Raw genomic sequence first — 26,988 nt, 5'->3', positions numbered from 1 at the left:
TTCTGTGTCAGTTTCTTTCAAATAATATGACCAATGAATATAGTACTTTTGAAATTAGTACGAGTTTCGCTCATTTCTGTATTGTCCTTGTTGAATTAGCATGGATAACATCCAATATTCAAGAGTAAGAAAATCTTGGAAATTCAATGTTTACCATCTTTCTTTTTTCCCCTGAAAGGTGAACCTGATCCACCAAGAAAACTTGAAGTTACTGAAATTACAAAGAATAGTGCTACTTTAGGCTGGCTGCCACCACTTCGTGATGGAGGCTCTAAAATTGATGGATACATTGTTAGCTATAAAGAGCATGATCAACCAGCAGATCGCTGGACAGAATATTCAGTTGTTAAAGATCTCTCCATTGTTGTAGCTGGTCTGAAAGAAGGAAAGAAGTACAACTTTAGAGTGGCAGCTAGAAATGCTGTAGGAGTAAGCTTGCCAATAGAAGCTGCGGGAGAATATGAAATTAAAGAACAACTCAGTAAGTAACAATTTAAATACCACCTAATATACTGCTTTAATAATTAAATGAGCGAGATATACTGTTCTTTGAGTCACAGAAAGACATTTGCTTTATGGAGTTATCTGGAGGATTGTGATTAACTGTACTGAATATTTTGACAGGTCAGAAAAAAAGTGAGAATTGACCACTAATTTAGAACTATTAAATAATTTTTCAGGTATGGTTTCAGTTGGAACCAGAAGATAAGAATTAGGGAAAAATAACAAATACCTTCAATGAAGTTTAAATGCAAGAGAAAAAGTGTCAGACTCGTAGTTTGAGAGATAAATGGGAAAGTGGGAGCTGTTTTAATATAAGAGAAAATAAGTGGTTTATATTGTAAAGTTGGTTGAGAATATAAACAATAATCAGGGAGGACAGGCCGGCCTATTTAAGGTGGCAAGGTTCTTGAGGCACATGAAGATGTAGGGAAAGGGCAAGATGAGTAGAATCTTCTTAATTTGGGACATGTGAAGAGAAAGAGAGAAGTACAGAAACAGGAGAACAAAAACTAGCTGGTGGAAGGAAGTACACCAAACATACTGTCAGGTTTCTTTTGGAAAAAAAAATTTATTTTGTGCAAAAGAGGAAGTAGGAGAAAAATAATTCAAGGATACAGAAAGATTAACTGTGCAAGCAAGTTTATCTCAGTGACAACTTCAGTTTTCTTCTCCTTCATGTTTGTCTTGTAGAAAGTCAGCAATAAGTGATTTTGCTTATTGGTTTCAGATAAAAAGAGGATTTATATTTCATGCATTAATAGTGCAAAAATTTCTACATAAATGTGTGTGAAGGCAATCCAAATTCATAAATATTTTCTTATAAACTGTACAATAATGTAAAAGTAAGACTGAAATGGATATTGTCACCTGCAGAAACTGAAGTTGTCCATAAGAGGAACCTAAATTAAAGATTTTCTAGTCATTTCTACAAGTGATTCCACTTAAGAGAGAAGCAGAGAAGTTTCACATGAAAAAATAAGAAAAAGTAGTTTAATATGTCACAGAAGTGGAATTTATTTGCCTCTGTGTGATTTTGTTTTTTTACAGTCCCACCTAAGATTCTGATGCCTGATCATGTTCACATTAAAGCTGGAAAGAAACTGAGAATCGAAGCTCATGTATACGGGAAGCCTCAGCCAGTCTGTAAATGGTTGAAAGGAGATCAAGATGTAGTTACATCTAGTCGCCTTGCTGTGCACAAAGCAGAAAAGTCTTCTGTTCTTATCATTAAGGATGTGACTAGAAAAGATACTGATTTTTACACTCTTATTGCAGAAAATAGCTCTGGTACTGATAGTCAGAAAATCAGAGTGACAGTCATGGGTATGTTCCATTTGGTTGTTTTTCAGTCCAGCTTTATATTAAGCTGGTTTTAGTATATTCTAGTGGTTGTAATCTTCTTTCATCCCTTTTTTCTTAATATACTTGTTTTGTGCAGATAAACCAGGTCCGCCACAACCTCCATTTGATATTTCTGAAATAGATGCTGATGCTTGCACTCTTTCATGGCATATACCTCTTGAAGATGGTGGCAGCAACATTACAAACTATGTAGTTGAGAAATGTGATGTAAGCCGAGGAGACTGGGTAACAGCTTTATCTTCTGTCACAAAGACAAGCTGCAGAATTGGAAAACTGATTCCTGGAGAGGAGTATATGTTCCGTGTTCGTGCTGAAAATCGTTTTGGGATTTCTGAGCCACTTCCTTCTGGCAAGATGATCGCAAGGTTCCCATTTGGTATGCCAGTTTTTGATAGCAGCATTTCTCTATTTAATCGTTCTAGTAAGAAAACATACAATTGATATCTATCTTTGTATTTCTTTCTAGATGTTCCCAGTGAACCAAAGAATGCACGTATTACCAAGGTCAATAAGGACTGCATTTTTGTTGCTTGGGATAAACCAGACAGCGATGGAGGCAGTCCAATTACTGGTTATCTCATTGAGCGCAAAGAAAGGAACAGTTTGCTGTGGGTGAAAGCTAACGACACAGCTGTGCGCTCCACAGAATACCCTTGTGTGGGCCTCATCGAAGGTCTTGAGTATGCTTTCAGAATTTATGCTTTGAACAGAGCTGGAGCAAGTAAACCTAGTAAACCAACTGAGTTTGTCACAGCAAGAGCACCAGTTGGTAAGCCAATACCAATACTTTGCAACAGACTGGTTTTATGATAATTTTCAGTTTATCTGCAACTTATTTTGATCTTTAGTTTTCCCTTCTGTTTATATTTTCATGTTTACTGTGACTTCACTCTGATTGCACTGTCTAGGTATGCAGTAAATAGGATCTAGTAATATTAAAGCCATTTTTTAATGTGTTAACTCATTTTTGGGAAAATATACTTTAATATGTTTTTATTTGCCGTAGATCCCCCTGGAAAACCTGAAGTTATTGATGTCACTAAGAGTACTGCATCACTGGTATGGACAAGGCCAAAGCATGATGGTGGTAGCAAACTTATTGGCTACTTTGTGGAAGCTTGCAAATTACCTGGTGATAAATGGGTTCGGTGCAATACAACTCCACATCAAATACCCCTAGAAGAGTACACTGCGACTGGTTTGGAAGAAAATGCTCAGTACCAGTTTAGAGCAATTGCCAAGACAGCAGTTAACATTAGCCAACCTTCTGAACCTTCTGATCCAGTGACCATTCATCCAGAAAATGGTAAGAAATGTAAAAGCATTTGATAGTTCTGGTAAGAGTCTGTACATGTTGGGAACTAACACTCATGTGAAGAACGAGACATTTATCTCTTACTAGATTGATTAACTCTTGGACTCTTTCCCTTCAGTTCCTCCCAGAATAGAGTTGGATCTGTCTATGCAATCACAGCTTACAGTAAAAGCTGGAACTAATGTGCGTCTGGAGGCAAACGTATATGGCAAACCAATGCCAGCAATCACCTGGAAGAAAGAAGGAGAAATTTTAAAGCCATCTGAAGGTGTTAAGATCACCACAAAGAGAAATCTTGCTACAGTTGAGTTGTTCAGTGTTAACAGGAAGCAAACAGGAGACTACACTATTACTGCTGAAAATGCAAGTGGATCAAAGTCAGCAACCATTAGGCTTAAAGTACTTGGTAAGATAAAGACTGTCTATTAATAAATAAATTTCTAATTAAATGATATAGCAAGAGATGGAACTATAACAATGCGATGTTTATTGTCCTAGATAAGCCTGGCCCACCAGCCTCTGTCAAAATCAAACATATGTATGCAGATCGTGCGATGCTTTCTTGGGAGCCTCCTCTGGAAGATGGAGGTTCAGAAATTACTAACTACATTGTAGACAAGCGTGAAACAAGCAGACCTAACTGGGCCCAAGTCAGTGCCAATGTACCCATTACAAGCTGCACAGTGGAGAAACTAATAGAAGGACATGAGTATCAGTTCCGCATTTGTGCTGAAAACAAATATGGTGTTGGAGACCCCATCTTAACTGAACCAGCAGTTGCTAAGAATCCATATGGTAAGTGCTTTGTGGAATAGTTTCATTAGTCACTGGATTTTTGTCTACACCTAAGAATGTGAACATAATTTTCAAATAAATCTCCACAGATGTACCTGGACCTTGTGATCCACCAGTAATTAGCAATGTAACAAAAGACTTTATGACTGTTAGCTGGAAGCCACCAGCTAGTGATGGTGGATCCCCAATAACTGGTTATATACTGGAGAAGCGTGAAACGAAGGCTCTTAACTGGACAAAAGTTACCAGAAAGCCTGTCATTGAGAGAACGGTTAAAGCTACTGGACTCCAAGAAGGAACAGAATATGAGTTCCGGGTGATAGCATTGAATAAGGCTGGACCTGGCAAGCCTAGTGCACCATCAAAAGCAGTGTATGCTCGTGATCCTCAATGTAAGCTAAAAGTCTCAGATACTTTCTGTTATTATTTCCAAATGCATCATGCAGCATTTAGTATGCTAACTTAATGTTATTTTAATTCCCAGATCCTCCTGGCCCACCTGCTTTCCCAAAAGTGGTTGATACTACACGCAATTCAATAAGCCTGTCATGGAGCAAACCAGCATATGATGGAGGAAGCCCTATTATTGGTTATCTAGTGGAATCAAAAAGAGCTGACACAGACAACTGGGTCAGATGCAATCTACCCAAGAATTTACAGGCTACACAATTTGTGGTAACAGGGCTGATGGAAGATACAGAGTACCAGTTCCGTGTTTATGCTGTCAATAAGATTGGATACAGCGATCCTAGTGATGTTCCTGATAAACACACTGCCAAAGACATTTTAAGTATGTTCACTGAAAACAAACTGCCTTGTTGACTTTTGCTTCAATTTATGGGATGAGTTTCAAAGACACACTTTGTCACAGGTCACAGGCACAGATTAATTTGGAACATGTTTTTAGTCAAAAAATGTGGGCTAACAGTGGCTAATTTGGAAGAAAACAGGGCAGTTAGGAACAGAATAGAATTTGGCTGGTGTCTGCCTTTTTCATTTGTGTGCTTTATAGCCTTCTGCCTCCCACTGAATAGTCAAGATTTTTTTCTTTTTCTAATCCTAAAATTAGAATTTTCAGATCTTTCATTTTTCTTAAAACTTTCAGTCAACTTCATATCTTCTAAATAATTTGAAGCCAAGATTACTATTCTAAGCAGCTGTGCGATTGATTATATGACACTTCTTAAGAGACATGCTGGCTTTTGTATGTGTTTTGCTGTATGTAGAAAAGCATTGCTTCACAAAACTGTATTTTTTGAAGAAAAGCAGTAGAGTCCAGGAGGCTCTGAAACTCCTTTGAATTCTAGAGAAACTAGGAGCCTTTCTAACATAAATGGTGGAAAAGGCAGAAAAAGAAAAGGATGTGAAATCAGTGCAAAAAAATTGCATATTTGCAAATCACCTTCAAACAGGAGTCAGGACACTAATATCATCACGGGCATGAAAATTTGGGTTAGTCAAGTGAAATGTCAGTAAAAAGGGAGTTTTTGTCGCAGTAACTTTTATGGTAGTCTTAAAGATGATGCTTTAATTACATGGGGTTTTCTGTTAAACACAGTTCCACCTGAAGGAGAACTTGATGCAGAACTAAGGAAAGTCCTTGTGTTGCGTGCTGGAGTCACAATGAGACTTTATGTGCCAGTAAGAGGACGTCCACCTCCTAAGATTTCATGGTCTAAAGTGGGTGCCAACCTAAGAGATAGACAAGGGTTAGACATCAAGTCAACTGATTTTGATACCTTCCTGCGTTGTGAAAATGTAAATAAATATGATGCTGGAAAATATGTCCTCAGTCTGGAGAACAGCTGTGGCAAAAAGGCATACACCATTGTTGTAAAAGTACTTGGTAAGTCTCAGGGCTTTCCCCGTTAAAATATATTTGTTAACTTTTTAACTGGTTTTTAAAATTTTGTTACTAAATCAAATATGGTGATGTTGTGTTTATCTAGATACTCCAGGCCCACCTATTAACCTGATTGTAAAGGAAGCATCTAAAGATTCTGCCTTCATTACATGGGAACCTCCTCTAGTAGATGGCGGCAGTCCAATCACAAATTATGTTGTTGAAAAACGTGATGCAGAAAGAAAGTCGTGGTCCACTGTAACAACAGAATGTCCAAAGACTAGCTACAGGATAACTAACTTAGAGGAAGGCAAATCTTACTTCTTCAGAGTTTTTGCTGAAAATGAATATGGTATTGGTGATCCTTGTGAAACTCGTGATGCTGTCAAAGCTTCTGGTAGGAAAAATGAATCCTTTTCACCTATTTTTTAATTCAAATAATTTTTATTTTTAGCTTGAATGGACACTTACTATGCTTTTCTTCCTTCTAGAAACACCTGGGCCAGTTGTGGATCTAAAAGCTTCAGTTGTAACAAAATCCTTATGCAATTTGGTATGGAAGAAACCTATCAGTGATGGTGGAAGCCGTATTTCTGCATATATTGTTGAAGTCCTGATTGGTGAAGATAAATGGCAAGAAGTCATGCGGGGAAAGAACCTCCATTTTTCAATGAGAGACTTAAAAGAAGGACAAGAATACACTTTCAGAGTGAGGGCCCAAAACGATGCTGGATATGGAACTCCATCAGAGATCACAATTGTAGCAAGAGATGATGTTGGTGAGAAGCAAGATCATTAATTCAATGCTTTACTTACCCAAATTATATTTTATGCATACTATCATTACTATGTACATACAGAAATAAGACACCTTTAAAACAGCATCTTCATTTTACAACAGAGTTTATGCATAGTGGAATAACTGGTTTCCTTCATTTTTTACAGTGGCACCTGAACTTGACTTAAGAGATCTACCTGATTTGTGCTATACAGCTAAAGAAGGTAGCAATTTCCGCCTTAAAATCCCTATGAAAGGCAAGCCTGTCCCAACCGTAACTTGGAAGAAGGATGAAGACCAGGCAATTACTGAGAGTGGAAGAGTTGCATTTGAATCTACAGCAGTTAACACCACTCTTGTAGTACATGACTGCCAGAAAGCTGATGCTGGGAAATACACAATAACTCTGAAGAATGTTGCTGGCAGCAAGGAAGGCACTATTTCTGTGAAAGTTGTTGGTAAACCTGGCATACCAACAGGTCCGGTGAAATTTGAAGAAGTCACAGCTGATGCCATAACCTTAAAGTGGGGCCCTCCAAAAGATGATGGTGGTTCAGAAATCACTAACTATGTTCTAGAGAAGAGAGATAATGTAAACAATAAGTGGGTAACTTGTGCCTCTGCAGTCCAGAAAACCACATTTAGAGTTACGAGACTTCATGAAGGAAATGAATATACATTCAGGATCAGGGCTGAGAATAAGTATGGAGTAGGGGAAGGTCTTAAATCAGAGCCTATCATTGCAAAACATCCATTTGGTAAGTATCCATTACAATTTTTGAAATCTAAAAAAAATATTTTAGAGGTGATAATAATTTTTAACATTACTGCATTTTTTCAATATTGTTTAGATGTCCCAGATGCTCCTCCACCTCCCAATATTGTTGCTGTTCGGCATGAGTCTGTAGCTTTGACTTGGACTGATCCCAGAAGAACTGGAGGTTCACCAATCACAGGTACATCCCCCAAAACCTCCCTAGTATTTCAGTTAATAGTTCTTTCTCTCTGTCAAAAGGTAAGATGAATGTAACAGGTGTTTATGCACTAAATTAAGTGATTGATTGACTGATTGATTGATTGACTAATTAATTGACTGATTTTACTGGTTTACTTCCTAAGAAATAACTCAAATGTTGGGAAAATACTAACTGAGAAACAATATCTTTGCTCAGAACCGAAAAATGCAAAGAAATAAAACCAAACTCACCTGTATGTGGCAATACTTGGGTCTATAAAATTAGCGATTTGCATTTATGAACATCTCATCATTGCAATTACATACATCTGTTGTGTATGTTCACATCCATTTCTTAATCTGGTTTTCAGTGCTCCTCTTGCACAGTGTATGCAACGTGCAATATGGGCAGTAGAATGTTTCACAGTGCTGTGAGAAATTGAGATTTCTAGAAACCCCCCCCATATTTTCATCTCATCATTTATCTTCTAGGTTATCACATTGAAGTTAAAGAAAGAAATAGTCTTCTGTGGAAGAGAGCAAATAAAACTCCAATAAGAATGAAAGATTTCAGAGTGACAGGGTTAACTGAAGGTCTGGAATATGAATTCAGAGTAATGGCAATCAATATGGCTGGAGTAGGTAAACCAAGTCTTCCATCTGAGCCAGTTGTGGCACTTGATCCTATTGGTAAGTCATCAGGAGAATAAAAAGGAAAATTCTGAAATTTGAAATAGCTTTTGTTTGACTGCTGTTTGTTATTTTTTCTTCTAGATCCTCCTGGGAAACCTGAAGTTATCAATGTAACCAGGAACTCAGTAACACTCATTTGGACAGAACCAAAATATGATGGTGGACATAAGTTAACTGGCTATATTGTTGAAAAGCGTGATTTACCCAAAAAGACTTGGACAAAAGCTAATCATGTGAATGTTCCAGACTGTGCATTTACTGTAACTGACCTTACTGAAGGCTGCAAATATGAGTTCAGAATTAGAGCAAAGAACACTGCTGGAGCTATCAGTCCTCCATCTGAATCCACAGGAACCATAATATGCAAGGATGAGTATGGTATGTAGATGGCATTGAAAAGGTAGAATTTTATTGAATAATTAATATCAAATCACTTGTTTCTTATCCCTGTGTTCTTGTTGTAACAATCAGTATTTTTTGTCTTTGTTTTGACAGAGGCACCAAGCATTGTTCTGGATCCTACTTTGAAGGAAGGTTTAACAGTAAAAGCAGGGGAAACCATCACACTGTCTGCTATTAGTATCCGTGGCAAACCACCTCCAACTTCTGCATGGTCAAAAGCTGGAAAAGATTTTAGACCTTCAGAGCTTGTGCACATTGAAACCAAACCAACTTCTTCTACTCTAAGTGTCAAATATGCAGCCAGAAAAGATTCTGGAGAATACACAATCACTGCAACCAATCCTTTTGGCACTAAGCAGGAGAGTGTACATGTGAAAGTTTTAGATATTCCAGGACCTCCAGGGCCTATTGAGATCAGCAATGTTTCAGCAGAAAAAGCAACTCTTACATGGACACCTCCTGCAGAAGATGGTGGATCACCAGTGAAATCATATGTTCTTGAAAAGAGAGAAACTAGTCGACTGCTCTGGACATTGGTTGCTGAAAACATTGAGAGCTGTAGGCATGTTGTTAGCAAGCTCATTCAAGGAAATGAATATGTTTTCCGTGTCTCAGCAGTAAATCAGTATGGCAAGGGTGAACCAGTACAATCAGAACCAGTTAAAATGGTGGATAGATTTGGTAAGTAGTACAAGCTAAGAGATTCCAATGTGGTTTTATTAATTTTTAAAGACTTGATTTTTGGTTTAACTATACTTTTTTCTGCCTGAACAGGTCCTCCAGGTCCTCCTGGAAAACCAGAAGTAACAAATGTGACTAAAAATACTGTCACAGTTACCTGGAAAAGGCCAGTCGATGATGGTGGAAGTGAAATCACAGGTTACCATGTGGAGCGAAGAGAAAAGAAAGGTTTAAGATGGGTCAGAGCAACAAAGAAACCAGTTTCAGATCTTAGATGCAAAGTAACTGGTCTTCTGGAAGGAAATGAATATGAATTCCGTGTCAGTGCAGAAAATAGAGCTGGAGTTGGACCACCAAGCGATACTTCAAACTCAGTCCTTTGCAAAGATGTTGCTTGTCAGTATCATGCTTTTTCTTTTTGGGGTGGGTGGGATGGGCAGGGAGCACATTCAGAGAGCATAAGAATGACTTCTACTGTCATGTAATATTTTACCTTTTATTTGCTTTTCAGACCCACCAGGTCCACCTGCAAATCCAAGAGTGACTGATACTACAAAGACAAGTGCATCTTTAGCCTGGGGAAAGCCTCACTATGATGGCGGTCTTGAAATCACTGGCTATATAGTTGAGCATCAAAAAGAAGGGGAAGATGAATGGGTGAAAGACACAATAGGGACTGCTTTAAGAATCACTCAGTTTGTTGTAGCTCATCTGCAGACAGGGGCCAAGTATAATTTCAGAATCTCTGCCATGAATGCTGCAGGTGTCGGTGAACCAGCCATAATTCCAAGTGTGGAAATCACTGACCGAGAAGAGATTCCTGACTTTGAACTGGATGCTGAGCTAAGAAGAACACTTGTTGTTAGAGCTGGATTAACTATTCGGATTTTTGTACCAATTAAAGGACGTCCAACTCCAGAAGTTACATGGACAAAAGATGATGTCTCGCTCAAAGGACGTGCCAGTATTGAAAATACCGACTCTTTTACACTCTTGATTGTCACAGAGTGCACCAGATATGATGCAGGAAAATATGTAATGACTCTTGAAAACGCTGCTGGTAAGAAGACTGGCTTTGTAAATGTGAAAGTCTTGGATACACCAGGTCCGCCAATAAACCTTAAGCCTAGAGAAATAACCAAAGACAGCATCACCCTCCAATGGGATATGCCTCTGGTAGATGGAGGTTCACGTATAACAAACTATATTGTTGAGAAACGTGAATCAACTCGGAAGGCATATTCAACAGTCACAACCAACTGCCAGAAGTGTTCTTTCAGAATTCCTAATTTGGCTGAGGGGTGTGAATATTATTTCAGAGTTCTGGCTGAAAATGAGTACGGTATTGGTGAACCAGCTGAAACTGCAGAACCCGTAAAAGCTTCTGAGGCCCCATCCCCACCTGAGAGCCTTAATATTATGGATATAACACGGAACTCAGTTAGCCTAGCTTGGCCAAAACCAGAACATGATGGTGGCAGCAAGATCACTGGGTATGTAATTGAAGCACAGAGAAAAGGAACCAACCAGTGGGCACATATCACCACTGTAAAAACACTGGACTGCGTGGTAAAGAATCTAACTGAAAATGAAGAGTATACTTTCCAGGTTATGGCAGTTAACAGTGCTGGAAGAAGTGCCCCAAGAGAAAGCAGACCAGTTATTATCAAGGAGCAAACAATGCTACCAGAGTTTGACCTCCGTGCTCTTTACCAGAAAACAGTCATTGCCAAAGCTGGTGACAATATCAAGATTGAAATCCCTGTACTTGGTCGTCCAAGGCCTACTGTGACTTGGAAGAAAGAAGACCAGATACTTAAGCAAACACAAAGGGTAAATTACGAAAATACAGCAACTGCAACCATACTGACCATCAATGAATGTATTCGAAGTGATAGTGGTCAATATCCACTGTCAGCTAAAAATATTGTTGGAGAAGTTAGTGAAGTAATCACAGTTCAGGTTCATGACATACCCGGACCGCCTACTGGACCAATCAAATTTGAAGAAATTTCATGTGATTTCCTGACATTCTCGTGGGAGCCTCCTTTGAATGATGGTGGTGTACCAATAAGTAACTACGTTGTAGAAATGCGTCAGACTGACAGTACCACGTGGACTGAATTGGCAACTACAGTGATACGTACTACATTTAAAGCCATTCGTCTTACTACTGGAGTTGAGTATCAGTTCCGCGTTAAAGCTCAAAACAGATATGGAATTGGTCCAGCCATTACTTCAGAGTCTGTAGTTGCCAACTACCCATTTAAGGTACCTGGGCCTCCTGGCACTCCTCAGGTGATTGCAGTCACCAAAGAAACCATGACCATTAGCTGGAATGAGCCAGTTACTGATGGTGGAAGCCCGATACTGGGATATCACATTGAAAGAAAAGAGCGAAACAGCATTGTTTGGCAGACTGTAAGTAAAATGTTGGTGTCAGGCAATATCTTTAAATCAACTGGACTTACCGATGGCATTGCATATGAATTCCGTGTTATAGCAGAAAATCTGGCTGGGAAGAGTAAGCCAAGCAAGCCATCTGAGCCTGTGTTTGCCCTGGACCCAATAGATCCACCTGGTAAGCCGATACCTCTGAACATTACAAGACATGCGGTTACACTGAAGTGGACTAAACCAGAATATAATGGAGGCTTTAAGATAACTGGCTACACTGTTGAAAAAAGAGACCTTCCTAATGGTCGTTGGCTGAAGGCTAATTTCAGCAATATACTAGAGACTGAATTCACTGTAAGTGGTTTGACGGAAGATGCTGCCTATGAATTCCGTGTCATTGCTAGGAATGCTGGTGGAGCTGTTAGTCAGCCCTCAGAGCCATCAGATGCAATCACTTGTAGAGATGACATTGAAGCACCAAGGATAAAGGTGGATGCTAAATACAAGGAGACCATAGTGCTGAAAGCAGGTGAAGTTTTCAGACTTGAGGCCGATGTTTCAGGTCGCCCTCCACCAACTATGATGTGGACAAAGGGAGAAAAAGAACTTGAAGACACAGCAAAATTAGAAATAAAAATAGCAGATTTCTCTACCATTCTCACCAATAAAGATTCCTCAAGAAGAGATGGTGGTGCTTATACACTTACTGCAACAAACCCTGGTGGCTTTGCCAAGCATATCTTCAATGTTAAAGTTCTTGACAGACCTGGTCCCCCAGAGGGGCCTTTGGCTGTGTCTGAAGTCACTGCAGAAAAATGTGTGCTGTCATGGCTACCCCCACTGGATGATGGAGGAGCAAAGATTGACCATTATGTGGTTGAAAAACGTGAAACAAGTAGATTGGCATGGACATCTGTAGGCACAGAAGTTCCAGTGACTAAATTGAAAGTTACTAAACTGTTGAAGGGCAATGAGTACGTGTTCCGAGTTATGGCTGTTAACAAATATGGAGTTGGTGAGCCTCTGGAATCAGAGCCCATTATTGCAGTAAATCCATATGTTCCACCTGATCCACCTAAAACACCTGAAGTTACAGCAATTACAAAGGATTCTATGGTTGTCTGTTGGGGCCATCCTGATTCTGATGGTGGGAGCCCAATCACTAACTATATTGTGGAACGTCGAGACAGGGCTGGTCTACGGTGGGTGAAATGTAACAAAAGGGTTGTTACTGACTTGCGTTATAAAGTGTCTGGACTGACAGAAGGCCACGAATATGAATACAGAGTCATGGCGGAAAACGCTGCTGGTGTCAGTGAGCCAAGCCCAGCCAGTCCATTCTATAAGGCCTGTGATACTGTATTTAAGCCTGGTCCCCCAGGAAATCCTCGTGTTTTGGATAGCAGCAAGTCCTCTATTACAATAGCATGGAACAAACCAATATATGATGGTGGTTCAGAGATCACAGGTTACATGGTTGAGATTGCACTACCTGAAGAAGATGAGTGGAAGATTGTAACTCCACCAATGGGTTTAAAGGCCACTTCTTTTACCATCACTGACTTGAAAGAAAATCAAGAGTATAAAATACGGATATATGCGATGAACTCTGAAGGTCTTGGGGAACCTGCTCTTGTTCCTGGCACTCCAAAAGCTGAAGAAAGAATGCTACCTCCAGAGATTGAACTTGATGCAGAACTACGTAAAGTTGTAACTATTAGAGCTTGCTGTACTCTAAGACTCTTTGTCCCAATTAAAGGAAGACCAGCACCTGAAGTAAAATGGACAAGGGAACATGGGGAATCTTTGGATAGAGCAAGCATTGAATCAACAAGCTCTTATACTTTACTTATTGTTGAAAATGTAAATAGATTTGATAGTGGCAAATACATACTGACAATTGAAAACAGCTCAGGTAGTAAGTCAGCATTTGTGAATGTCAGAGTTCTTGATACTCCAGGGGCACCTCAAGATTTGAAAATAAAAGAAGTTACAAAATCTTCGGTTACACTTACATGGGAACCTCCTCTCATAGATGGTGGCTCTAAAATAAAAAATTACATAGTTGAAAAGCGTGAATCAACCAGAAAAGCTTATTCAACTGTTAATGCCAATTGCCACAAGACCAGCTGGAAAGTTGATTCACTGCAAGAAGGCTGCAACTACTACTTCAGAGTCCTAGCTGAAAATGAGTATGGAATAGGCCTTCCAGTTGAAACTTCAGAATCCATAAAAGTATCAGAAAGACCACTTCCACCAGGGAAAATAACTTTGTTGGATGTGACAAGAAATAGCGTATCCTTATCTTGGGAAAAGCCTGAACATGATGGTGGTAGCAGAATTCTGGGCTATATTGTAGAAATGCAAAGTAAAGGCAGTGAAAAGTGGTCAACCTGTGCTACAGTAAAAGCTACTGAAGCCACTATCACAGGATTGATCCAAGGTGAAGAATACACCTTCCGTGTTTCAGCTCAGAATGAGAAAGGTATCAGTGATCCTCGCCAGCTGGGTATACCAGTTGTTGCAAAAGATCTTGTGATCCCACCAGCTTTCAAACTACTGTTTACCACTTTCAGTGTTCTAGCAGGAGAGGACTTAAAGGTTGATGTTCCTTTTGTTGGTCGACCCAAACCAGCAGTGTCTTGGCATAAAGACAATGTGGCATTGAAGCAGACTACAAGAGTAAATGCAGAAAGCTCAGAAAACAGCACCGTATTAACAATAAAAGAAGCATGCAGAGAAGATGTGGGATCATATTTAGTTAAACTTACAAACTCTGCTGGTGAAGCAGCTGAAACCCTAAATATTGTTGTCCTTGACAAACCAGGACCTCCAACTGGACCAGTAAAAGTAGATGAAGTAACGGCAGATAGTATTACCATTTCCTGGGAACCACCCAAGTATGATGGTGGTAGCTCTATCAATAACTACATTGTAGAAAGAAGAGACACTTCCACCACTACTTGGCACATTGTGTCAGCTACTGTTGCAAGAACAACTATAAAAGCATGTCGTTTAAAGACTGGGTGTGAATATCAATTCAGAATCGCAGCTGAGAACAGATATGGGAAGAGTACGTATCTCACCTCAGAGTCAATAATAGCCCAATACCCATTTAAAGTTCCTGGTCCACCTGGAACTCCTTTTGTAACAAATGTCTCAAAAGACAGCATGGTGGTACAATGGCATGAACCAGTCAACGATGGTGGCAGCAGGATCATTGGTTATCACTTGGAGCGCAAAGAAAGAAACAGCATTCTGTGGGCTAAACTGAATAAAACACCTATTCCGGATACCAAATTTAAGACAACTGGCCTTGAGGAAGGTCTTGAATATGAATTCAGAGTCTATGCAGAAAATATAGTAGGAATTGGAAAGGCAAGTAGAACATCTGAATGCTTTACTGCACGTGACCCATGTGACCCTCCAGGTCGTCCAGAACCTGTAATTGTCACAAGAAACTCAGTAACACTTCAGTGGAAGAAACCTATATATGATGGTGGAAGTAAGATCACAGGCTATGTTGTTGAAAAGAAGGAATTACCCGATGGCCGTTGGATGAAAGCAAGCTTTACAAATGTCATTGATACTCAATTTGAAGTAACTGGTCTGGTTGAAAACCAGAGATATGAGTTTCGTGTTATAGCACGAAATGCTGCAGGCACTTTCAGTGAACCATCTGAGAGCTCAGGGGCAATTACAGCAAGAGATGAAGTAGAACCACCTCAAATAAGTATGGATCCAAAATACAAAGACACTATTGTAGTGCATGCTGGTGAGTCTTTCAAGCTTGATGCTGATGTTCATGGCAAACCAATACCTTCCATTCAGTGGTTAAAAGGTGATCGTGAGCTGACAAGCACCGCTCATATGGAAATAAAAACTACTGATTTTGCAACAAGCCTTAGTGTGAAGGAAGCCACGAGAGTTGACAGTGGGCAGTATGTACTACTGGCAAAGAATGTTGCAGGTGAAAAGAAGGTTCCTGTTAATGTCAAAGTTCTTGATAGGCCTGGACCACCAGAAGGACCTGTTGAGATTACAGGTGTTACAGCTGAAAAATGCACACTGTCATGGAAACCTCCACTACAAGATGGTGGTAGCGATATTTCACACTACGTTGTAGAAAAAAGGGAAACCAGTCGCTTGGTGTGGACTGTTGTTGACTCAAATGTGCAAACCTTGAGTTGTAAAGTTACAAAACTTCTCGAAGGAAATGAGTATGTTTTCCGCATCATGGCAGTAAATAAGTATGGTATTGGTGAACCTCTTGAGTCTGACCCAGTAGTCGCAAAGAACCCATTTGTAGTGCCACTTGCTCCAAAGGCTCCAGAAGTCACAGCAGTTACCAAGGATTCTATGATAGTTGTATGGGAAAGGCCAGCCTCAGATGGCGGAAGTGAAATCCTAGGCTACGTCCTTGAAAAGCGAGATAAGGAAGGCATTCGCTGGACAAGATGTAACAAACGCCTGATAAGTGAACTGCGATACAGAGTGACTGGTCTTATAGAAAATCATGATTATGAGTACAGAGTTTCAGCTGAAAATGCTGCTGGCCTAAGTGAACCAAGTCCACCTTCTACTTACTACAAAGCATGTGATCCTATTTACAAGCCTGGTCCACCCAACAATCCTAAAGTCACGGATATTACAAGATCTTCAGTTTTTCTTTCATGGGGTAAACCTATCTATGATGGTGGCTCTGAAATTCAGGGATACATTGTGGAAAAATGTGATGTAAGTGATGGTGAATGGGCAATTTGTACCCCTCCAACTGGAATTAAGAATACTCACATGGAAGTAGAAAAATTAGTGGAAAAACATGAATACAAATTCCGCATATGTGCAGTAAATAAAGCAGGAGTTGGAGAGCATGCAGATGTTCCTGGTTCTGTTATTGTAGAAGAAAAGATGGAGGCACCAGACCTTGACCTTGACATGGAATTAAGGAAGATTGTAAATGTGAGGGCAGGAGGTTCCTTAAGACTGTTTGTTCCCATCAGAGGTCGTCCAACACCTGAAGTAAAATGGGGTAAAGTGGATGGTGACATCAGAGAAGCAGCTATTATTGATACCACTAGCAGCTTTACTTCCCTTGTTCTAGATAATGTTAACAGATTTGATAGCGGAAAGTATACTCTGACCTTGGAAAACAGCAGTGGAACAAAGTCTGCCTTTGTCAGTGTAAGAGTACTGGATACCCCAAGTGCACCTGTTAATTTAAAAATCAGAGAGATCACTAAAGACTCTGTTTCACTTTCATGGGAGCCTCCTCTCTTGGATGGTGGAGCAAAAATAAAGAATTTCATTATTGAAAAGCGTGAAGCAACAAGAAAGGCATATGCAGCTGTTGTAACAAACTGCCACAAAACTTCATGGAAAGTAGATCAACTTCAGGAGGGCTGCTATTACTTCTTCAGAATCTCTGCTGAGAATGAATATGGAATTGGCCTCCCTGCAGAAACCAGTGACCCAATTAAAGTTGCTGAAGTTCCACAGCCTCCTGGGAAAATAACAGTGGATGATGTCACAAGAAACAGTGTCTCACTTAGCTGGGCAAAACCTGAACATGATGGTGGTAGCAAAATCATACAATATATTGTTGAAATGCAAGCAAAGGGGAGTGAAAAGTGGTCAGAGTGTGCTCGTGTTAAAACACTTGAAGCAGTTGTTACTAATCTAACTCAAGGGGAAGAATATCTTTTTAGAGTAATGGCTGTAAATGAAAAGGGTAAGAGTGATCCTAGAGCACTTGCAGTTCCAATAGTTGCCAAAGATCTGGTGATTGAACCTGATGTAAGACCTGCTTTCCACAGTTACAGTGTTCAGGTGGGACAGGATCTGAAAGTAGAAATACCAATTGCAGGTCGACCTAAACCAACTGTTACCTGGGTTAAAGATGGCCAGCCATTAAGGCAGACAACAAGAGTCAATGTTAGCGATTCAGCTGATCTCACTATATTGAATCTTAAGGAAACTAGCAAAGAAGACAGTGGCACTTATGAAATCACTGTGGCTAATGTTGTTGGACAAAAGTCTGCCTCTGTTGAAATTATTACTCTAGACAAACCTGACCCTCCAGTTGGACCTGTGAAGTTTGACGAAATAAGTGCAGAAAGTATTACCCTATCATGGAATCCCCCAGTGTACACAGGCGGCTGCCAAATCACCAACTATGTTGTTCACAAGAGAGATACAACAACCACTGTATGGGAAACAGTTTCGGCTACTGTTGCAAGAACTACACTGAAGGTGACTAAACTGAAAACTGGTTCAGAATACCAGTTCAGAATATTTGCTGAGAATAGGTATGGGCAGAGTTTTGCATTGGAATCTGCACCGGTTGTAGCACAGTATCCCTACAAGGAACCAGGACCCCCTGGCACACCATTTGTAACAACAGTTACAAAAGACTCCATGGTCGTACAATGGCATGAGCCAATAAATGATGGCGGCAGTAGAGTGTTGGGCTACCATCTTGAGAGGAAGGAGAAAAACAGCATTCTGTGGACTAAAGTAAACAAGACTATTATTCAGGACACAAGTTTTAAGACAAATAACCTTGAAGAAGGAATTGAATATGAGTTTCGAGTTTCTGCAGAAAATATTGTTGGTGTAGGCAGAACAAGTAAAGTTTCTGAGTGCTATGTAGCTCGTGATCCATGTGATCCTCCAGGTCGCCCAGAAGCTATAATAATAAAAAGAAGCTCTATTACTCTACAGTGGACCAAACCAGAATACGATGGTGGAAGTAAGGTTACTGGTTATATTGTAGAGAAACGTGACTTACCAGATGGTCGCTGGATGAAAGCTAGCTTCACAAATGTCATTGAAACTCAGTTCACTGTAACAGGACTTACTGAAGACCAAAGATACGAATTTAGAGTAATTGCAAAGAACGCTGCAGGTGCAATAAGCAAACCTTCTGACAGTACAGGACCAATAACAGCAAGGGACGAAGTTGAACTTCCACGAATTTCAATGGATCCAAAGTACAAAGACACTATTGTTGTAAATGCTGGTGAAACATTCAGACTTGAGGCTGATGTTCATGGAAAGCCACTACCAACCATTAAGTGGTACAAAGGAGATAAAGAGCTCGAGGACACTGCTAGATATGAAGTAAAGAACACAGATTTCAGTGCATTAATAATTGTAAAAGATGCTGTTAGAGTTGATGGTGGTCAGTACATTCTAGAAGCCTCTAATGTTGCAGGAACAAAGACAGTAACAGTAAACGTAAAAGTCTTGGACAGGCCAGGACCTCCGGAGGGCCCAGTCCAAGTGACAGGAGTTACAGCTGAAAAATGTGCATTGGCATGGGGTCCTCCTCTTCATGATGGTGGCAGTGATATTTCTCATTATATTGTAGAGAAGAGAGAAACTAGCCGCCTGGCATGGACTGTGGTTGCTTCAGAGGTTTTGCCTACAATGCTGAAAGTAACAAAACTCTTGGAAGGAAATGAATACGTCTTCCGGATCATGGCAGTTAACAAATATGGGGTTGGTGAACCGTTAGAATCTGTGCCAGTAATGATGAAAAATCCATTTGTGGTTCCTGGACCACCAAAGGCCTTGGAAATTACCAACATCACAAAGGATTCTATGACTGTCTGCTGGACCCGGCCAGATAGTGATGGAGGTAGTGAAATTGTAGGTTACATTGTAGAAAAGAGAGACCGAGCAGGCATCAGATGGATAAAATGCAATAAACGCCGCATTACAGATTTGCGATTAAGAGTTACAGGATTAACAGAGGATCATGAATATGAATTCAGAGTTTCTGCTGAAAATGCTGCTGGAGTTGGTGAACCAAGCCAGGTTTCTCCCTACTTTAAAGCTTGTGACCCGATGTTCAAGCCTGGCCCACCTACAAATGCCCATGTTGTGGATACCACCAAAAGTTCCATTATACTTGGTTGGAGTAAACCTATTTATGACGGTGGTTGTGAAATCCAGGGATACCTTGTAGAAATCTGTAAAGCAGATGAAGATGAATGGTCACTTGTTACTCCACAGACAGGTATACGTGCGACTCGATTTGAGATCAAAAAGCTTACTGAACATCAAGAATACAAACTACGAGTGTGTGCTCTCAACAAGATTGGTGTGGGAGAGGCTGCATCAGTTCCTGGTACTATTAAACCAGAAGACAAACTTGAAGCTCCAGAACTTGATATTGATTCAGAGCTAAGGAAAGGGATAGTGGTTAGAGCTGGTGGATCTGCTAGGATTCACATACCATTCAGGGGACGACCAACACCCGACATCACATGGTCCCGAGAAGAAGGTGAATTCTCAGAAAAAGTTCAGATCGATAAAGGCATAAACTACACACAACTTTCAATTGACAACTGTGATAGAAATGATGCTGGAAAGTATATTCTTAAGTTAGAGAACAGTAGTGGTTCTAAATCTGCATTTGTTACAGTAAAAGTCTTGGACACACCGGGACCCCCTCAAAACTTAGTGGTAAAGGATATAAAGAAGGATTCTGCTGTATTATCTTGGGAACCACCAGCTATTGATGGTGGTGCAAAGGTAAAGAACTACGTAATAGACAAGCGTGAGTCAACCAGGAAGGCATTTGCAAATGTAAGTGCTAAGTGTGGCAAGACAAGTTTTAAAGTTGAAAATCTTACAGAAGGAGCAATTTATTACTTCAGAGTTATGGCTGAAAATGAATACGGAATTGGTGTTCCAGTTGAAACCAGGGATGCTGTCAAAGCCTCAGAGCCACCTCTGCCTCCTGGGAAAGTAACACTCACTGATGTGACTCAGAGAAGTGCATCATTTACGTGGGAAAAACCTGAACACGATGGAGGTAGCAGAATTTTGGGATACCTTGTTGAAATGTTGCCTAAAGGAACAGAAAAATGGAGTGTTGTTAGTGAGACCAAAACATGTAATGCAGAGGTGTCTGGTTTGAGTCCAGGACAGGAATATCAATTCCGTGTGATTGCCTACAATGAAAAAGGCAAAAGTGATCCCAGAGCGCTTGGAATTCCTGTGATAGCTAAAGACTTGACTATTGAGCCAAGTTTCAAACTGATGTTTAATACATATAGTGTACAAGCTGGAGAAGACCTGAAGGTAGAAGTACCATTTATAGGTAGACCCAAACCTACTATTACTTGGACAAAAGATGAGCAGCCACTGAAAGAGACAACCAGATTAAATATTCAGAATACAACAACATCAACTATTTTACATATTAAAGAAAGCAACAGGGAAGACTTTGGCAAATATACAGTAACAGCAACAAATGCAGCAGGTACAGCAACAGAACACCTGAGCATAATTGTACTAGAAAAGCCTGGCCCACCACGAGGACCTGTCCGCTTTGATGAAATTAGTGCAGACTTTGTTGTTTTATCATGGGATCCACCTGATTATACTGGTGGCTGTCAGATAAGCAACTATATAGTAGAAAAGCGTGACACAAGCACTACCACATGGAACATTGTGTCAGCAACTGTTGCAAGAACAACCATCAAAGCAACAAAGCTTAAAACAGGTTCTGAATACCAGTTCAGGATTTCTGCTGAAAATAGATATGGAAAGAGCTCTCCTTTGGCTTCTAAATCAGTTGTTGTGCAATACCCCTACAAGGTGCCTGGACCACCTGGAACCCCATTTGTCACAGCAGCTTCCAAGGACCATATGATTGTACAATGGCATGAACCGGTTAATGATGGAGGAAGCAAAGTTCTTGGCTACCATCTTGAGCGTAAAGATAAGAGCAGCATTCTTTGGACAAAACAGAACAAGTCACTTATTGTGGACACCAAATATAAAACAGACGGCCTTGAAGAAGGTCTTGAATATGAGTTCAGAGTTTCTGCTGAAAACATTGTTGGCATTGGCAAAGTCAGCAAAGTATCAGAACTGTATGTTGCCCGAGATCCTTGTGACCCACCTGGCCGCCCAGAGGCCATCGTTGTTACAAGAAGTAACATCACACTGAAGTGGAAAAAGCCAGAATATGATGGTGGAAGCAAAATAACTGGTTATATTGTAGAAAAGAAAGAACTGCCAGATGGTCGCTGGATGAAAGCCAGCTTTACAAATGTGTTGGAAACAGAATTTACAGTAAGTGGTCTTGTTGAAAACCAACGATATGAATTCAGAGTAATTGCAAGAAATGCAGCAGGTTGCTTGAGTGAACCATCTGAAAGTTCAGGGCCTATTACTGCCAGAGATGAAATTGAAGCACCAGGAGCTTCACTGGATCCTAAATACAGAGATGTCATTGTTGTTCATGCTGGAGAAACCTTTGTTCTTGAAGCTGATATCCATGGCAAACCTATTCCTGACATCACATGGTCAAAAGATGGTAAAGACCTTGAAGAAACAACTGCAAGAATGGAAATTAAATCTACCATTGAGAAAACAATTCTCACTGTCAAAGACTGTATAAGAGTAGATGGAGGTCACTATACTCTTAACCTCAAAAATGTTGGTGGCACCAAATCTATACCAATCACTGTAAAAGTGCTTGACAGACCAGGACCTCCAGAAGGACCTTTGAACATTACAGGTGTCACTGCAGAAAAATGCTACTTGTCATGGTCTCCACCTTTACATGATGGTGGTTCTAGTATCTCACATTATATCATTGAGAAGAGAGAGACAAGTAGGCTTTCATGGACACAAGTAGCAACAGATGTCCAGGCTCTTAACCACAAAGTAACCAAACTCCTTCCTGGCAATGAATACATTTTCCGTGTAATGGCAGTCAATAAATATGGAATTGGAGAGCCCTTGGAATCTGAACCAGTTGTGGCTCGTAATCCATACAAACCCCCTGGTCCTCCTTCAACTCCTGAAGTTTCAGCAATCACAAAAGATTCTATGGTGGTAACATGGGGTCGCCCAGAAGACAACGGGGGAGCTGAAATTGAAGGTTACATACTTGAAAAACGAGACAAAGATGGTATCCGGTGGACCAAATGCAATAAGAAAAGGCTGACAGACTTGCGATTCAGAGTAACAGGTCTAACTGATGGGCATTTCTATGAATTTAGAGTGTCTGCTGAAAATGCTGCAGGGGTAGGGGAACCCAGTGGGCCATCCATTTTCTATCGTGCTTGTGATGTTTTATATCCTCCAGGTCCACCTAGCAATCCAAAGGTTACAGATACTTCCAGGTCATCAGTGTCCCTTGCCTGGAGTAAGCCCATTTATGATGGTGGTGCTCCTGTTAAAGGATATGTAGTAGAAGTAAAAGAAGCTGCTGCTGATGAATGGACTACCTGCACCCCACCAACAGGCCTACAAGCAAAACAGTTCACTGTGACAAAACTGAAAGAGAACCAGGAGTATAACTTCCGCATCTGTGCCATCAACTCAGAAGGAGTAGGAGAACCTGCGACTATACCTGGTGCAGTCTTAGCAGAGGACAAGATTGAACCTCCTGAAATTGAACTTGGTGCAGATCTCAGAAAAGTAGTCACTGTACGTGCTAGTGGTACTTTACGCCTGTTTGTCACCATCAAAGGAAGACCAGAACCTGAAGTTAAATGGGAGAAAGCAGAAGGAACGATTAGTGAGCGAGCTCAGATTGAAGTCACCAGTTCCTACACAATGCTGGTCATTGACAATGTCAATAGATTTGATAGTGGTAGATACAATCTTACTTTAGAGAACAACAGTGGCAAAAAATCAGCTTTTGTTAATGTCAGAGTGCTTGATACACCTAGTGCACCTCTAAACCTCACAATCAGAGAAGTGAAAAAAGATTCTGTAACTTTAGCCTGGGAACCACCACTTATTGATGGTGGAGCTAAAATTACCAACTACATAGTTGAAAAGCGAGAATCCACAAGAAAGGCATATGCCACAGTTACAAGCAACTGTACTAAGAATTCCTTCAAGATTACTCAACTACAAGAAGGATGTAGTTACTACTTCCGTGTTCTAGCTGTAAATGAATATGGGGCTGGTTTACCAGCAGAAACTGCTGATCCAGTTAAGGTATCTGAACCACCTGCTCCACCTTCAAAGGTCATTCTCGTTGATGTGACTCGCAATTCTGCTTCAATTAAATGGGAAAAGCCAGAGAGCGATGGTGGCAGTAAAATTACTGGTTATGTAGTAGAAATGCAAACTAAAGGAAGTACAAAATGGAGTGCATGTACACAGGTGAAAACATTGGAAGCAACAATAACAGGCTTAAGTATGGGGGAAGAGTACAGTTTCAGAGTGCTTGCTGTTAATGAAAAAGGAAAAAGTGATCCAAGAGAACTTGGTGTCCCAGTCATTGCAAAAGATATTGAAATCCAGCCGTCTGTTGAGCTCCTTTTTAACACATTCACAGTGAAAGCTGGAGATGATCTTAAGATTGACATTCCATTCAGAGGGCGACCTCTTCCCACTGCTAGCTGGAAGAAGGATGGGAATCCCTTAAAAGAGACAACCAGGGTAAATGTTCAGACATCAAAGACTTTAACTTCACTGTCCATCAAGGAAGCTACAAACGAAGATCTGGGACATTATGAATTACATCTTTCAAATACTGCTGGATCAACAACAGCTTCTTTAACTGTAGTTGTCCTTGACAGACCAGGACCACCAACTGATGTTAAAATTGATGAAGTTAGTGCTGATAGTGTAACTCTGTCTTGGAAACCTCCAGCATATGATGGTGGATGTCATATTAGCAATTACATTGTGGAGAAGAGAGATACTACCACAACAACATGGGAGGTAGTGTCTGCAGCAGTTGCAAGAACAGCAATTAAAGTATCTCGACTCATCACTGGATCTGAATATCAGTTCCGTGTTTGTGCAGAAAACCGCTATGGGAAAAGCACTTATACTAATTCTCCTTCTGTTGTGGCAGAGTATCCATTTAAGCCTCCAGGTCCACCTGGAACGCCTCGTGTGGCACATGCAACTAAATCTTTCATGATTGTAACTTGGCAGGTGCCAGTTAATGATGGAGGTAGCGTAGTACTAGGATATCATTTGGAGCATAAAGAAAGAAGCAGCATTCTTTGGACAAAAGTCAACAAGAGCCTTATTACTGATACACAAATGAAAGTTACAGGTCTTGATGAAGGACTGATGTACGAATACCGCGTGTATGCAGAAAACATTGCTGGAATAGGCAAATGCAGTAAAGCATGTGAACCAGTTGCTGCAAGAGATCCATGTGATCCTCCTGGTCAACCAGAAGTTACTAATATTACAAGAACATCTGTCTCATTGAAATGGACTAAACCAGAATACGATGGTGGAGCTAAAGTAACAGGATATATTATTGAACGCAGAGAACTACCAGATGGTCGTTGGCTAAAATGCAATTTTACTAATGTGCAAGAAACATACTTTGATGTAGGTGGACTTACAGAAGACCAGCGTTATGAATTCCATGTGATTGCAAAGAATGCTGCTGGACTCTTCAGTCAGCCATCTGAATCAACTGGACCCGTGACCGTAAAAGATGATGTGGAGGCTCCAAGAATTATGATGGATGCCAAATTCAGGGATGTTGTAGTTGTGAAAGCTGGAGAAGTGTTTAAAGTAAATGCTGATGTTGCAGGACGGCCAATACCAGTGATTTCATGGACAAAGGATGGCAAAGAGCTCGAAGGAAAAGCTAGAGTTGAAATAGTCTCAACAGATTTCACTACTGCAATAACCATTAAGGACTGTATCCGAGGTGATTCAGGACAGTATGTATTGACATTACAGAATGTTGCAGGAACAAAATCTTTGGCAATTAATTGCAAAGTACTTGACAGACCTGGCCCACCTGCAGGTCCACTAGAAATAAATGGCCTTACTGCTGAAAAGTGCCATTTATCATGGGGACCCCCTCAAGAAAATGGCGGTGCAGATATTGATCATTATATTGTGGAAAAACGTGAGACCAGCAGAATTGCATGGACACTTTGTGAAGGAGAGCTTAAAACAACATCTTGTAAAGTGACAAAATTACTGAAAGGTAATGAGTATATTTTCAGAGTGATGGGAGTTAACAAATATGGTGTTGGGGAGCCTCTAGAAAGTGTTGCTGTCAAAGCCCTAGACCCATTTACTGTTCCAAGTCCACCTACATCTTTAGAGATCACCAGTGTGAGCAGAGATTCAATAACTCTTTGCTGGGCAAGACCTGAGTCTGATGGAGGCAATGAGATCTCTGGCTATGTAATTGAAAGGCGTGAGAAAACCAGCCTAAGATGGATTCGTGTAAACAAAAAGCCGGTTTATGATTTAAGAGTGAAATCATCGGGTCTTCGTGAAGGATGTGAATATGAATTTCGGGTTTATGCAGAAAATGCTGCTGGCCTCAGTCTCCCAAGTGAAACCACACCATTGATTAAGGCAGAAGATCCAATCTTCCTGCCATCGCCCCCATCTAAACCTAAGATTATGGATTCTACAAGGTCAAATATCACAATTGGTTGGACAAAGCCACTGTTTGATGGAGGTGCTCCAGTAACAGGATACACAGTTGAATACAAGAAAACTGATGAAACTGACTGGACAACAGCTACTCAGAATTTAAGAGGCACAGAATATACCATAACTGGATTAACATCGGGCTCTGAGTACGTTTTTAGAGTGAAATCCATTAACAAAATGGGTGTCAGTGAACCAAGTGATGTCTCAGAACCTCAGGTGGCAAAAGAAAGAGAGGAAGAACCTGCCTTTGAAATTGACAGTGAAATGCGGAAGACTTTAATTGTAAAGGCTGGTGAATCATTCACAATGACTGTTCCTTTCAGAGGCAAACCAGTCCCAAATGTAACATGGAACAAACCAGACACTGATCTCCGTACACGTGCAAGCATTGACACTTCAAGTAATTGTACATCTCTTACTGTTGAAAAAGCAACTAGAAACGATTCTGGAAAATACACATTAACATTGCAAAACATCCTGAATACTACCACCTTGACTTTAATTGTCAAAGTTCTTGATACACCTGGCCCACCATCTAATATTGCTACAAAAGAAGTAACTAAAGAATCTGCTGTGTTATCTTGGGATGTTCCAGAAAATGATGGTGGAGCACCTGTAAAGAACTATGTAATTGAAAAGCGAGAAGCTAGCAAAAAAGCGTGGGTCACTGTGACAAACAACTGTCATCGCCTGTCCTACAAAGTGACTGGTTTGCAAGAAGGTGCCATTTACTACTTCCGTGTCTCTGGAGAAAATGAATATGGTGTTGGAGTGCCTTCTGAGACCAAAGAGGGAACAAAAATAACAGGTATGTTTTATTATGAAAACAATTTGTTAATACTTAGAATAAT

At 40.4% G+C, this 26,988-nt stretch overlaps 1 protein-coding gene across 8 annotated transcripts in view; it reads left to right on the top strand.

Annotated features, from left to right (window-relative positions):
- TTN (titin) overlaps positions 1-26,988 on the top strand; it is a 244,913-nt gene that overhangs the window by 189,304 nt on the left and 28,621 nt on the right. For all 8 annotated transcript variants that reach the window (XM_039554641.1, XM_039554643.1, XM_039554642.1 and 5 more), the window contains 19 exons: positions 179-481; positions 1,552-1,827; positions 1,943-2,242; positions 2,333-2,635; positions 2,873-3,172; positions 3,300-3,587; positions 3,680-3,976; positions 4,066-4,368; positions 4,461-4,766; positions 5,535-5,822; positions 5,926-6,216; positions 6,311-6,598; positions 6,765-7,355; positions 7,449-7,553; positions 8,045-8,242; positions 8,327-8,623; positions 8,741-9,328; positions 9,422-9,724; positions 9,840-26,945. In XM_039554641.1, coding sequence (XP_039410575.1) covers positions 179-481; positions 1,552-1,827; positions 1,943-2,242; positions 2,333-2,635; positions 2,873-3,172; positions 3,300-3,587; positions 3,680-3,976; positions 4,066-4,368; positions 4,461-4,766; positions 5,535-5,822; positions 5,926-6,216; positions 6,311-6,598; positions 6,765-7,355; positions 7,449-7,553; positions 8,045-8,242; positions 8,327-8,623; positions 8,741-9,328; positions 9,422-9,724; positions 9,840-26,945 — 22,731 coding nt within the window. The remainder of the gene's footprint in view (positions 1-178; positions 482-1,551; positions 1,828-1,942; positions 2,243-2,332; positions 2,636-2,872; positions 3,173-3,299; positions 3,588-3,679; positions 3,977-4,065; positions 4,369-4,460; positions 4,767-5,534; positions 5,823-5,925; positions 6,217-6,310; positions 6,599-6,764; positions 7,356-7,448; positions 7,554-8,044; positions 8,243-8,326; positions 8,624-8,740; positions 9,329-9,421; positions 9,725-9,839; positions 26,946-26,988) is intronic.

Source organism: Corvus cornix, chromosome 7 (assembly GCF_000738735.6).
Source record: "Corvus cornix cornix isolate S_Up_H32 chromosome 7, ASM73873v5, whole genome shotgun sequence".
In the NCBI taxonomy this organism is placed as follows: domain Eukaryota; kingdom Metazoa; phylum Chordata; class Aves; order Passeriformes; family Corvidae; genus Corvus; species Corvus cornix.
Note: the sequence above shows the minus strand (reverse complement) of the source record. Positions and strands in the feature narration are given on the sequence as shown.